Raw genomic sequence first — 15,147 nt, forward strand, 5'->3', positions numbered from 1 at the left:
GATCATTTTCATTCATCCATCAAACGATGTGGCATCCTTTCGTTCCTAACACAGTACCCAGTCTATATCAGTATAGATATCCAGGAGGATTTCTTTTTCCCATTGAGATCTGATGTGTTTTCAAAGTGTTCCTTTAATTTTTTGAGCAGTTTATATATTATATATATATATATATATATATATATATATATATATATATATATATATATATATATATATATATATATATATATATATATATACATACACACAACAACAACATTTATTTATATAGCACATTTTCATACAAACAGTAGCTCAAAGTGCTTTACATATTAAAGAATAGAAAAATGAAAGACACAATTATAAAACAAAATAAATCAACATTAACATCGAAAAAGAGTAAGGTTCAATGGGCAGGGGGGACAGAAAAAACAAAAAAACTCCAGACGGCTGGAGAAAAAATAAAATCTGTAGGGATTCCAGACCATGAGACCGCCCAGTCCCCTCTGGGCATTCTACCTAACATAAATGAAACAGTGCTCTTTGGATTTAGGGTTCTCACGGAAGGGCTTGATGATGATGATGATGGTCACGTAGACTATGGGTACGTAGACGTATACATATACACATGTTAACTCAAAAATGCAACTAGATAAATGGATGAAATTTGGCATGTGGTTGTTACATCAAAGTTGTAGATCTGTATTAACTTTTGGGCCATATCCATTAACCGGAAGTGGTACTTTACCTGAACACAATCGTTTTTTTTTATTCATGCAGTTGCAGAGTCCCATTTAGTCAAGTTTACTTTTCTAATAATTGTTCAAAATATTATTAATTTGATTTGATTTGTTGTTGATTGTTCTTTAATGTACATAATATAATCTTTGTCTTGCGGTTTACTCCTCAAATATCCATCCCCATATCTAAATACACAAGAAAGTTGAGGGGAGATCACTCTCGATTTTTGAAAATAAAACGGCACCAATCGAGAGACTAATGGTCATCATACAAGATCAGCATATTGTTGCTGACCAATCACTTCTGCTTTAAAAATGTCGTTTAACAGCAGAGTGATACAAACCTTGTAAAATTCCTGAGTTGGCAATGTCTCTACTGAATTACAGTTAGGTAGGCAAAGAGAGTCTACCAAGTGATGAAAAGTTAAACATACTAATGTGTTTTTGTATTTATATTTATGAATTTATCTTTTTAGTTAATATTCATAGCTCAAAATATCTGATATTGTGAAAATAATCCAGTAGCAGAATTATGTTTTAAAATATGTGTCCCCATTTTGTCCATCTTTCTCTCTCTCTCAAAATAGATAGTTTAAATCATCATATTCTTTTTGCTCTTAACATCAGCCATATCATACATATTGCATACCAGGGATTTTTCCTGCCTGCATCCAAACCTTCTGGGGTAGGCTCCAGGTTTCCTGTGATCATTCTCTGGATAAACAGGTGTAAATAATGTATATATTGTTCTTAATCTCAGATGCTGTCTCTGTTGTTTTGTGTCCCTCCACACTATTATTACCTGCTCTTGCTCTGCTCCTCATGCGTTTAGTTTTCTTATGGTGGGCTATTCAAGTCTCACTGCCCCTAACCTTCACACTACATACTTGTTTTTCTATGTTTCCCTCCATACAGCTAGGTGGGGTCTGCACAATGATTCAAGCCCAAGAGCCTTGTTCTTCCTAAGCCCTCATGATTTTCATGATCACACCTGTCAGGACACAGTAGAATCTGTTTTCTATTTTTTTTATATCTTTCCAGGCCTGCAGGTGGCAAATTTCTGTCTATAAATTGTATGTGCCTGAGATGGAATCAGAGATCAATATGGTTGGTATAAAATAACAAAGCCCAGAATTTGAGATTATTGAATGCAATATTGAAGGCATTCATTATAAGCACATTGTCGTTGGAGCAGGATATGTTGTATGCAGTGGACATTTAGAGTAAAAAACCCTCAAACCTTAAAATTCACCTAAATTACATTACAAATTGGCCCATTCTGGGCAATAAAAGGAAAAGATAAAACGTGCCAACAGTCAGCACAGATTCGTTCAGCACAAATGACGTAGAAAACATTTTCAAAATTATAAAATTGTGTAAAATTGTTTAGTACCTGGTTATAAACTCATATTATATCCAAAACCATTGTGTGTAAAGTTCTGTCTCATTGTTACACAAAAACTAAACTCCATAGTAGCTCTTTAAATGTACCATAATTACTAAAACTGAAACTAATATATATAAAAAATAAAATAAAAATGTCTTTGTAAAATAAAAACTAAATTAAAACTAAAAATACACAATGAAGAAAAACTAAATCTAAACTGAATTTCCAAGTAAGGTTAGGAAAAAAATATTGAAATAAGAAGTATTATAAAAAGGCAAAACTATAATAACCTTGATGAAGAGTTTCTCTGCAAATATAAAAAAATACATAGGGTCATTGTAAATGGGACATATGGCCACCATAGTTTAAGAAAACATAATGGCAAAAGAATGTCACATTTTAATAAGGATTCTGTTTTATTTTTCTTTAAATAAAAACATCATTAACTTGTACACCATATAATATGGGTCAGGAAACATAGAAGATGTGACAAAGTAACTCTCATTTAGCAGACAGGTGGACTCTAAAAACTTTGAAAACCAATCATAGATGAGTGTAATTAATCTGTTAAAATAGCAAAAACCCACTGCTCATCATTACCTCCAAAGCTGATCCATCATGTATGTCATTGCTGTTAGGTGGCAGTGTACCCTGAAATATTTTCTGTTCTCTAACATTCAGCATGGCAAGAAGTTCAAGTCTTTGTTGGTTCAGGTCTAAAGGAGAAGAGAACAGATTGATGATATGCTAAGTTAGATATGGAAAGGCAGTTTCTCAGATAGATACTTTATTAATCCCAAGGGGAAATTCACATAATCCAGCAGCAGCATACTGATACAAAAAACAATATTAAAGAGTAATAAAAATGCAGGTAAAAACAGACAATAACTTTGAATAATGTTAGCGTTTAAAAGGGTGGAATTGAAGAGTCACATAGTGGGAGGGAGGAACAATCTCCTCAGTCTGTCAGTGGAGCAGGACAGTGACAGCAGTCTGTCACTGAAGCTGCTCCTCTGCCTGGAGATGACACTGTTCAGTGGATTCTCCACGATTGACAGGAGCTTGCTCAGTGCCCGTCACTCTGCCACAGATGTTAAACTGTCCAGCTTCATTCCTACAATACAGCCTGCCTTCCTCACAAGTTTGGCCAGGTGTGAGGTGTCCTTCTTCTTTATGCGGTCTCCCCAGCCCACCACCGCGTAGAACAGGGCACTCGCCACAACTGTCTGGTAGAACTTCTGCAGCATCTTATTGCAGATGTTGAAGAACGCCAACCTTCTAAGGAAGTATAGTTGGCTCTGACCTTTCTTACACAGAGCGTTGTTAAAATCAAGCCCCGACTTATCCGTGGGAGTATTCAAATGCGAGTATATACGGTAATTATTTTAATTAAGATCAGTTTAATTGCACTGCAAAGAAGTGCATCCACACATCTGTCCTCTTTCTTTTTTAAATTGCTTGAAAACAATTGCATGGAAGATCAGCGTATCAGCAACCAAACTAGGTTGTTATTTGTGGACGCAATGTTCTTGCTGTCTTAATGTACTTTTGTTTCTTCTCAATGATGAAAAATCTACCACATGGGTTAGTAAAAACACAGAATTGTTGTCAACATCACCTGAACAGAACAACACCCTTTTTAGAAAAGTGTGTTTTTATTCATTATGTCTGACATTTTATTTTGATGTTGCGTCTATTTAGATGCTATTGCTTAATTGTTTATTAATGTACAATGTCATTTTTATTTTACCTTACTTTTAACAACACATTTTATTCCTTTGAAGGGCCAAAAATAATACTGTATAATGAAACTATTTTCAATTGCTTGGTTTCCATTTCATTTGTGATGCTTTCTTGCTAAGTGACTTAATAAGGGATGGAGGTAACAAATAAGTACTCATAAAATGCCAGAATAAGAGGGGGTTTAGGAAACACTTGATAGTAGTAGGGTGTACCGTATTAACCATTATGGATGAAACGAGAAGTCAAATAAAATGACACTTTTTATTGGCTGACTAAAAAGATTATAATATGCAAGCTTTCGAGCAACTCAGGTCCATTTTTTAGGCAAGATGCACGATGAAACACTTCATAAAATAGCATGTATGTTACATAAGTACCTGTTAATCTCTAGGATTCACCAGGAAATTCATCCCAGGCCTCAAAATATTTTCAAAAAAACTGGTCGATCACTTTAAAGTTCCATATTTCAGAAAAAGCAACACAATATTTATTTTAAATTCAGTCAATTTTACAGTGACATAGGGTGACACGGTGCAGCAGATGTTACTCACAAGGAACGTACACAATAAAACTGTAAATGAAGGGGTGGTAGTCTTCAACTTGTTTTACAAGTATTTAACAGAGTGCAACTTACATTCATTTTCTTTCTTCAAGTCACGTGCTTCATTTCCTTTCTCTTCTAGATTTTTGTTCAGTATTTCATTTTCACAGCTGACCCTATTAAGTATATATTATAGATAAAATAATAATAATACATTTTATTTATATAGTGCCTTTCCCATGCTCAAGGCTCAATAGCACAAAGACAGACATCAATACAAGTAATTAATGTGAAGATTAAAAGCATGTAAGATATAGAGATGAAAAAAATATTCAAATAAGAAAGACTGCATATTTTTTGATAATTATTAACTCAGAATTTAAGCTTTTGTCTTAATGGTATTGTCAGTCTTTTAGCTGCAAAAAGATGTGGGCACATTTCGAGACTAGTACCTAACTTCTTAGGATCACAGAAGTAATCAAAGGGATAACAGGTAAAGGAAAGACTAAAACTTTATTCTAGTGGCGAGCTACCAAAGATTGGCACGGTTCAATCAAATTAACATTTCTCAAATGAACAGCTATCCTCACAATTTTCATACAGAACTTGAAACTCTTATCTTATATAACATAAATACAGCTACTGCTATACTGTACCTCTGAAAATACAGCAATTGTAGCAGTACAAAATGTGCCGACATCAGCCAGCTCCACCTAACTCTAGGCCCATTATCTGTTAATAACAACAATGGAATTTAAACCACTGCGGTGGGCTGGCGCCCTGGCTGGGGTTTGTTTCCTGCCTTGCACCCTGTGTTGGCTGGGTTTGGCTCTAGCAGACCCACCCCCCGTGACCCTGTAGTTGGGATATAGCGGGTTGGAGGATGGATGGATGGATGGAATTTAAACCAATGCAATACACCAACCTGTCCAATTTTTCTTTCCAAGTCTGCTCAAGGTTTTTAAACTGAACTTGATTGAAAGCAATCTCCCACTGCAAGGCGTTGACCTCCTACGAAAAGATTTTAGAAGTTTTTATATATGGTTATGCAAACTTTTTCTTTTTTTTTTTTTTTTAACAAAAAGTTAAATCCAGAGCTATGAGGTCCCAGAAACTATTGCAACAACAAATTATACAAGGCATTAATCCATCCTGGGCAGGATATATGATACACGCAAAACCATGACTTTACACAAAGGTATACACACTTGTACAATTACCTGTTCGTATTTAATCAGCAGCAAATCAGAGAAACCAATCAACTCAATACCAGATGCAGTACTGCACTTGTTCAGTTTGCTGCATGGGTGTAACTATATAAGTATACCACCATAACAAAAGTAAGCATGTTAGAAGGAGTCTATATATTTTACCCAATTAAAAAAAAAACTGTAATTATTCAGTACATAATCTTTATACTTGTATTCATGTCTTATAACTGCCCCAAACATTTACTGCTAGCAGCTCACTTGTCTAAGGGCCAACTATGGACTAAGTCAGCACCTCAGTCTAAGTTTAAGAATGAACATATTCAACAAAATATGAAAGATTAATCATTTCACTTGTGTACTGATTATATTGTAGGCTTCCTTAACATAATCACAATCAAAGCCAGTAAACCGCAGAACCTCTTTTTCTATAATAAATATACAGTATCTCAACATTCACAAAATTTAAGAAGTTTTTATATTTTATTGTTACCTTTTAACATTGTAAGTGGGCATAATAAATACCTAACTTTTTCATTCCTTATTAGCTTATAAACATGTTAGCACTTTTTTAGCTATTTGTTAAATATATCTTCTAGAATCTGCCAAGTGTTTTGTAGCTGTTAACCTTGATGATATTCCAGTTTAATTTAAAATAATTAAACCGACAATGCATGTCCAAGAAGTAAAACTGCACTGATAAGAAAATATTTTTGCAAAGTGTGTGAAATACGAAATTTTAAAGAATCCTGTAAGCTTTAAAGTTGTAGTATTTCTCAATATGGACATGAAATAGACTACGACAAAAGCTGAGATTGTTTTGAAGGAGTCAAATATATCTATGAAACAAACACAAAGGTTTAAGATTTTGACAATTACACTATAAAAGTTATTTTAAAAAATAATAATATAGTTCCATCACTATAATGGCATTAAAATAATAAGTAATTAACAATACAGTATTACTTAATCACAGAAACATCAACAACCATGTGATACTCTTAAAGTACAATTCAGAACAGCTATGTTTTTTAGGTCATGGACATCTGTGTCTTTCTTTACTGACTGAAATCTGACTGATTCATTTTTGTCCAACAGATTACATGAAACACAGTAACTGCATCCTTTCATTTCATTTCATTTCTTCCTTAAACTTTCCTCAACTAAGTGGAACTACTGTATAATGAGATAAATATACAATTAAAGAAATTCATTTAGCTCTGTAAGAACAGAGACAGGTAGGTGGTCTTGATTAGAGATACTCTAATTTTTGTCATTTCCTTTAGGTTAGCAATGTCCAGTCTTTGTTCTGGAGGGCCCTGGTGAAAACAACTTTTCTTAGTTTGAGGTTAATATTTACTGTATTTATTTACTTTTCCAATTATCTGCATATATTCAAGAGAAATTTATAACAGTACTGTGTGATCTTCATTTCTCTTTAAAAAATGTGTATTGCTGCCTTGGTTGTTGGTAAACTGTAGACTGGTATTTGCAGCTTCAGTCCTCGTGGACTCCCATGGCTGCATGTTCTTACTGCAATAATTTCATAGCCAATGCCTCATTTTTACTTTTTATTTGATCTTGTTATTTAGTTTCATAAAAAACAAGAATTAGTTTCAAATTGAGGAAATGACTAGAGCAAAGGCCTACGGCCACTGTGGCACTCCATGTCCAGGGCTGGTCTACATATTAGGAAAAATAAGCACAAACAAACAAACAAAAATGAGGAACCCATTACCAGTAATGTTCACCTAGGAGAAATATTAATGCAAGTCACCAAGAACTAAAGTATAAACATAACAAAAACTCTCCCCATCCATACTAACACTAGCATAGTCTGATGTCTCCAATCAGACTAAAACAACTAAAAAAAAATGCATATGACAAGCTGATTGCCTTTGCATACCAGCAGAAACAAGGAAGTGCCCTCCTTGGATGAATGGTAACATCAGCAGAAACAACAGTTATCACAAAACTTTAGTGGCACATAAATTATTTGTCTTCTGCATAAAGCGTTCAAACTACACAAAACGCAATTTAGATGCATAGAAGTAACAAAAGAAGTGCAAAGGAAACCAGCTCCTCTATGTACATTATAATGGATTAAGCTCACCCTTCATGGAAGAAAACCAGTCAGTGAAAGAGTTATTGTAATAAGCAAGATCCAATCAGGTAGGGGGCACAAAATAAGCAGGAACCAATCAGAGTATGATTTGTATCTGCATTTTCACCCAGCCACAGTGCAATGCAAAGCTGCCATTTTCAGAAATATATGGCTTTGAAAAATTTTAATAAAAGCTCCTTTTTCAAGGGGCAAAAATGTCAGTGCAGTGTAAGTAAAAAGTGAAGTCAGCGACTAATTTTAATCGTATATGTATGTGCTCCATGAATGCTTCCGGTTTTAAAAAGGAATACAATATACTGATTTCTGGTAATCTTCTAGTAAAATCTACAAACATTTTGTTAAATTTTATTTCTAGTGGTCAAATAAAACAAAGGATATATAGCTACATGTCAGAGCTTTAAGCATAATCATTTTATGTGTGTGTGTCTACTGTCTGTTTCTAAGAGACCACAGTCCCATTAGACTTTGTTATCCATCAACTACAATGGCAACATTACTATTCTGGATTAGCTCTTGAAATATGTCAATTTTCAATCACTTAAATTTATCTGGTGGTGAAGAGGGTTTATTTATTCAACACTAGCAGAAATACATGACGCACGCATAACTGCAATTGAAAATGTGATATTTTCGATTAGCATTAATACTTAAAAAACAGCAAATTTCATTTTTAAAATCATGTGCATTTGTTCATTTAAACTATAAAAAATTGTATATTCACTGTTTGTTTCATCTGAATATAAAATAAATTATTTTTATTCCCCTAAATGGAATAACCTATACACATTTGCCTGTGATAAAAGTCTGGCTTTCTCGATTCTATTCATCGTACAAGCTTCTGCCATTAGCAAAGAGAGAACTGCAGTCATAATTAAGTTAAAAAGAAAATCTGCAGGTATGAGTATGCAGGGAACAAAAAAAAAAAAATAGTATGATCATGAATATTTTTAATGATTAATCTTGTCTGCGCAAGAGGGATATAAGTGTTCACATTTTCACTTTTGTATATATTGTCTGCAGGATAATGAATGGTTGCTTGTTTGACAGGAACACAGTTTCAGCGGATTTATATTTTCATGAAATACTGGGACTTTTCCTTGGGTGACAATAGATTCATACTGAATCTTTGTTGATGTATCTTTCTTTATTAAATCAAATGAAACACAACAAATTTATGTATTAGACAGATTAAAAATGATGCACCAATAAGAAGGTAAAGCACTATATTATAGCATTCAATATTATTTACAACATATTTCATTTCCATATATAGTGACTGAAAAATGATTTTAGAAAATTTTCTTAAATATTTCTCTTTGTAAGTTTTGAAATAAACACTCACAGCAGAATGGATATACATTATTTAACAATGTAATGTTTCTGTAAAAGTGGTATATCCTTTGATAATGCTGACACTCATACAATGCTAAGCCTTCCTAAATACAGTAAATACAGTCTCACAGTTGAAGTGGCTTTCATTAAAGGTATATTATTTATTGCTGTCATTATCCTCATGAACTATGGTTAGATTAAGGTCACCAACCCTTCTGCATATCTGCCACTAAAGAACTTTGATGTCAGGAAAGGAATACAGCTTTAAAAATTTCTTCTTCAATTAAATCATGATGATGAGATAAAATAATAAGAGTTACAAAGCATGGGCAGGGAAGAATCCATAGTAGTAGCTCCCTGTAGGTGCTCCTGAGGGGACGCAGCTGACACACCTATGGCAGAAACCAGATTTATGATGGCAAGGGAGAAAAAGGTGGGGAAGTAAGGGGTGTGAAGGAGAGTATATCAAGACTGTGACTTGGAATACTGGGAGTATGACAGGAAAAAAAAATCAGTTAAAATGATGTTAAGTTTTGAACAGAAAGAGATGAGGTGGAAAAGGTAAAGGCACAAGAATGCTCAGTGGAATAGTAGAAAGCACAAGTTTTCCCTGACAGGGAAAAAATGATGTCTGAAAAATGGGCAGATAAAGTAGTAGAGGTAAAGACTGTGAATAAATATGTTGCAGGGGCTAAGATGATTTTTGGTAAATGAGTGATGAGCAGAGTCTCAGAACATGCCCCACGTGCTTGCATGATGCAAAAAAAAAAAAAAAAAAGATGAGTTTTAGAACAGGCTGACGGAGCGGACATCTGGTGTGCCTCTGGAGAAAGTGAGTATAATGGGCAGCAACGTAAAAAGATGTGTTGGAGCCAGTGTTGGTGGTTATAAGGGAGTCCATGGGGGTACTAGGAATGTAAAGAATGAAAAGATTCTAGAGTTTGGTAAGGCAACGGAAATGGTTGCGTGCCACACCATATTTAAGAAGGAGAAAATCAACATGGTAATATAAATCTAGTGGTGCAAGTAGCAAGGTAGACTGCTTATTGGCAAGAAAGATGATCAGAGTAAAAGGTGAGTAAGTTTATGGAGAGATGTGAGAAGCACAAAATGCTGAAAGAATGATTGCAAAAGGGAATGAGGTTTCACAATCCTAAGGCATGAATAGCAAGTGGGAAGCAATGGAGAATATCTGGGTAGAAAAAGAGAAAGTCTGCATTTAGACAAAGTGATTGTTGAAACACAAGGAGACTGTGGTAAAGTGAGGTCCATGGATGTTTGGGGTTTTTAAGAAATAATAGCTGTGTTTGCATCTTCGTGTGAGGTGCCATGGTATCGTGGCGAGCGGTTCCCATGTGCGATACAATAGAATCGTCTGCAACCCTAACACCAGGAGCTGCTGACTGCTCACCTGTGCCACATCCCCATTCTAAAAGGGAAGTGTGAGTGTGAGATAAGAAGATCAAAAAAGACTGAGGTTAAAGGGTGATCAAAAGAGAGAAGGCAGGCAGCTGAGAAGGAGAGCCCCTTGAGCAGCATGAGAGGCTGATACCTGGTTTGAAGGAGAGATCGCTCTAGCCGAGCAACTCGAGGAGCCAGACTGATGTGCACTATGAGTAGTGACTCACCATGGAAGACAGGGAAGGCAGCAGGTGTCGAGGAGACTTGGGAGGACAGCTCCAACGTAAGCACCATGTCCGTTGGAGTCTCAAGCCTAAGTCTGGAATGGGAGCCAGATAGTAGCCATGGGACAGCAGGCACCTGGACCTGTGGAAGGTCAGCTATGTGTGTAGGGCAACTCCTCTGCTGCAAGGCCAGTATGGGATAAGCTGAGGAGCCGGCAGTGAGAAAGAAGGCACTGTTTTTTTTTTTTTTTTTAAAAAAAAAAGACACTTTCCTTCCAGTTGATTTTAACCTTGTTTTTAATGGATTTATTTATTCTTATTTTAACCCCCATAGATGCATCTTTTTATGGATTATTTATTTATTGAACTATTTTGTAAGCACTGCACTTTTTGTACAGGTTTTGCTGTTTTTTTGTTTTTTTTTTTAAATATAAAAGCATTGATCACTTTTATACCATTCCCTTGCTTCACGTGTGTTTTGTCCTCATCAGCCATGCTCATCTTGGTTACAGTACTGACGATGTCGGGTACAAGACACTCCCAAAAGTGAAGAGGGAGCAAGGAGCCGATCTGCGCAGTAACAGAGACATGGTGATGACATGCTGGGGCAGATACAGCAATTGTGGAACATGCTATAAGGAAGGTGGCAACATAATCTATGAGGAAGCAAGAAAAGCTAGAAAAGCAGTTGGAAGAGCACAAAAGCTTAAGGAAGAGAAAATAATGAGAAAGGTGTTCAGGATTACAATGCAAATGGCAAAAGAGAAGCTGCTGAATGAGGGGAGCAACTGGAATAATGAGGTTCATTGTGAAGAAAGAACATTTGGCCAGAGGTGATTTAACACAGAAAATGTTAAGACTGAGGAGGAAGAGACAATCAGACATCTGTAAGAGAAGCAGGGAACAACTGAAAAACCGATTAGAGAAAAAAAAAAATATAAGCCACCTACTGATAGTTGGATGTTTACCATCTATGTACAAGAGAGACGAGTATCTAAAAAGAAATCTTTTCTTAAGTATTGGCTTGCTAGGGATATCTTTCTGTCACCTTCATCATAATCCAGAGCGGGCAAGGCTTTAACTGTTTTCAAATTTTACATCTGCTGAATCAATTTAATAGCTGTGATTTCATCATATAATCTTATTTGTCAAATTCAAGCCTTATTTTTGGAATTTTTTTCTTGTAAAGTAACTGTGATTTTTGTTTGTAGAGTTATTAACACTGGAATTTTTAGTTAGTGGGTTCATAAGGATTAGAGTTGGTCACTAAGCCCTGAACAGTTTTTTATTCTTATTAAATCTTGCTGCGACTAACAAAGTAGTTCATGATCCTGTCCTGAAAAGACACTGTGATGGAAAGCTAGTTTGGAACTTAAAGGCATCAAAATTAAATGCAGGAATGACCAGGGCGATGAAACTTAATCCAATGCAGATGTGAAGGGTAGCCTGTGGGTGACAAGTGAGACAAAAGTTTGCTTCTGTGCTGCCAATTACTGATGTAATATTATTTGTAGAGTTAGATACTTGAAAATGGAGCTTTTCTGAAAGGAGAAGGGTCCAAATATGACATGGTAAGAGATGGTGTAGGTGTAAGATGATATGAAAAGAATAGGTCTCAACCCCAAAAGATGCCTAGGGCCATGGAGAGTGGAGGAAAAAGATTTGGGGATTGACTAAACTGGGCAGACCAAGAAAAGTCCATTAAATCAGTGATGATGAAGAACAACAAGTTATTGCTACTACAGAATGCAAATACAATATATTAAGCAGGCAGGATTTTCCGATTTATTTTGTGCAATTTATTTTGTGCTTTTGAGCAGCATTAGGCATTTATATGACAAATTCTAAATAACCTAATATTGGGGAAGATTAGGTATTAGGTTTTTGCATTTCTGTGTCACTGGCACAAGATGCTGCCATGAGAGATTTTTAGAAATGGCCTCAAAACCCTTATTTCACCTTTACAAAAGGCAAAAGACACCTGCTTGTTTGTTTGATTAGCAAGAATTTTTCCCTTTTATTCTGCAATCATTCAGGTTCAGCAATACAATATTTACATTCAGACTGTATTCACTTTTTGCAACAGCTTACTTTGTTCTGTTTATTTTACCACATTTTATATCATTCGTCACTTCAATTGTATCTATACACTAACAGTGACATTTTTCAGAATTGTTCAGGGTCGTGAATATACATATTTCTAACATTTTTCTTTTCTTTTCTTGGTTGTACAGGATGCATTTTTGTAAAATTTGTTACCCTTCTGGATCAGCTTGTCAACTATTAACTAAAGGACAGATGTCACTGGGCATCATTTATTTTAATCAGTTTCAAACTAATTTGCTTTTTTGTCTATTTAAACAAATCTGTGTCTTTATGTGTACTCATTAAATATCTGTTTGTAATTGTACTTTGTGTTTTACCTGTGTACTTATCACAGTGCTCTGCACCTGCATTAAGCGAAGCATACTATACAAAAATAAATATTAATATCATATTACACCACTATGTTTTTTTTTTTCCTATGGCTATCTCCAATTTATACATATTTATTTACTATCACTAGGTGGCTTGCTGAAGATTATGACCGTTTCTGTTTTTTATTAAGCATATCACCCTCATTTCAAACTGTTGAAAAAGGAGCAAAGGTAAAATGAAACTGAATGGTAGTTTAGGGGTAAATTTTATTTACCATGTCAGACTTATTTATGCAGATAAGACCATTTTTTTAGTTTACAGAAACATAAGCTCATTTCAAAAAGTAAGAAGTAAATGACCTGTGTAAGAAAGATCTACACTTCGAAATATTTATCATACCAAGGCTAATTAACAGCGAGAAATAATACATAGTCTCAAAATGTGAGATATATTTGCAGTATACATATGCAATAATAGAAGACAATAATAATCAGTAATATAAAACTCATCTAGTAAGGCCTTAACCGGAGTACTCTGTACAGCTTCTGTCTACATATTAAAAAAAGAAGATAGGTAAAGACCAAAGTAGTTTAGTCTCTTCAGTTTAGGCAAATTGGAAAAAGGTGACATGATTGAAATATTTTAAATTATGAAAGGAATTAGTACAGTGGATCCCTACTATTACTTTAAAATAAATTGTTCAGCAAGACGTTTGCAGGTTGATTCTAAACCGATGCAGCCTAATTTAAAATGGACAGGTGGATTGTTTTGCTGTTATGCCTGGCTAAAACAAGGATGAATTGATTTTGATAAAAGGATCAGTAGAAAGAATCATGAACCAGGAATGGGTCAAAAGTCAAAAAACAGAAATTAAAGGATCAAAGGCGTCAACCCAATTAATTAAACAAGAATCTAAGTCAGAAAGTACAAACAAGAAAATCAGGATCCAAAAAGAGCAAAAAAAAAAAAATAGCACAACAGTTCTTTACATGATAATTTAATTTTCAAACAGGAAGGAAATAGCTACTGAACTTCTGGGCTATAAAGTGTCATGTGTGTGATGTCCCAATGGTAACACTCCCTTAGCAACTAACCAATGCATCCCTAATTCACAGTACCTCAAAATGGTGATGATCGGAAAAAAAAAATTTGCTATGATATAAATAAAATCATAACATTAAGAAAAACTACCATAGATAAAAATAAATAAGAAGCACAAAATACATGTTAAATCTACAGAATTCAAAATTTGATAAAAAATACTCTGAAGAACGAATAAAAAAGTATTTTGAATACAATAAATGTTTAAAATCTGATAGGATGTAACATGTAGAAAGTCATTATAGAAAGAATTTAATTGTGGGCCTACTAAGTTGTCACTGTGTCTGTTACCTTAAAAATTAGATTTGCAATTACTATTTTTTGTTTAATATCCACTTCAGACTTTAAATCACTACACTTAATCTTTGATGGAAATGAAATAGCAAATTACCTTTTCTAAGACTTTATTATGTTCCTCACTCTTCTGAAGCAGAGTTTTTGTGTGAGTGGTTGCCTTATCAAACACAGCCTAATTGGTGGAAAAAAACAAAGAAATGAACACACATACACTTATCCATAGAGTTTTGGATAACAATCATTAATATACTATATAAATAATATACATAAGATGTAAAAACATTAACAGAATTTTTTTGAATACAATATACGCAAATAATATAAGCTAAAACATAACTAGAAAATACAAGTAAGATGATACAAAACTAATCTCCTACAGATTATTTAGACATGCACAAATGTGTAAAAACAACAAATAAGACAATATCAACTATACACAAATGAAGTCTATAAGGTTATTAGCCAAAAAAAAAAGACCAGAGTTAGGATTCAGGATTAAACACATACTGTGGATACTTTTTTCTGTATGTTTCAAAAAGTAGATTAAGCAAAGGGTTTTATGGCTTACCAGCACCCTTTCACCAAAACAAATTTACAATTACAAGTGTTCCAGAAGTAAAAATTAAGCTAATATTTCATTTGCCAATT

General features: G+C 34.4%; 1 protein-coding gene across 1 annotated transcript in view; it reads right to left on the reverse strand.

The window, feature by feature from the left end:
- The window catches only part of ccdc125 (coiled-coil domain containing 125), an 82,779-nt gene that overhangs the window by 40,406 nt on the left and 27,226 nt on the right, over positions 1 to 15,147 (reverse strand). Inside the window, exons 5-8 of the mRNA XM_039759241.1 lie at positions 14,594 to 14,671; positions 5,319 to 5,404; positions 4,487 to 4,569; positions 2,710 to 2,825 (exon numbers count right to left, since the gene is read on the reverse strand). Of these exons, the coding sequence (XP_039615175.1) occupies positions 2,710 to 2,825; positions 4,487 to 4,569; positions 5,319 to 5,404; positions 14,594 to 14,671 (363 nt within the window). The remainder of the gene's footprint in view (positions 1 to 2,709; positions 2,826 to 4,486; positions 4,570 to 5,318; positions 5,405 to 14,593; positions 14,672 to 15,147) is intronic.

The sequence above is a fragment of the Polypterus senegalus genome, chromosome 7 (assembly GCF_016835505.1).
Source record: "Polypterus senegalus isolate Bchr_013 chromosome 7, ASM1683550v1, whole genome shotgun sequence".
NCBI classification, from domain to species: domain Eukaryota; kingdom Metazoa; phylum Chordata; class Cladistia; order Polypteriformes; family Polypteridae; genus Polypterus; species Polypterus senegalus.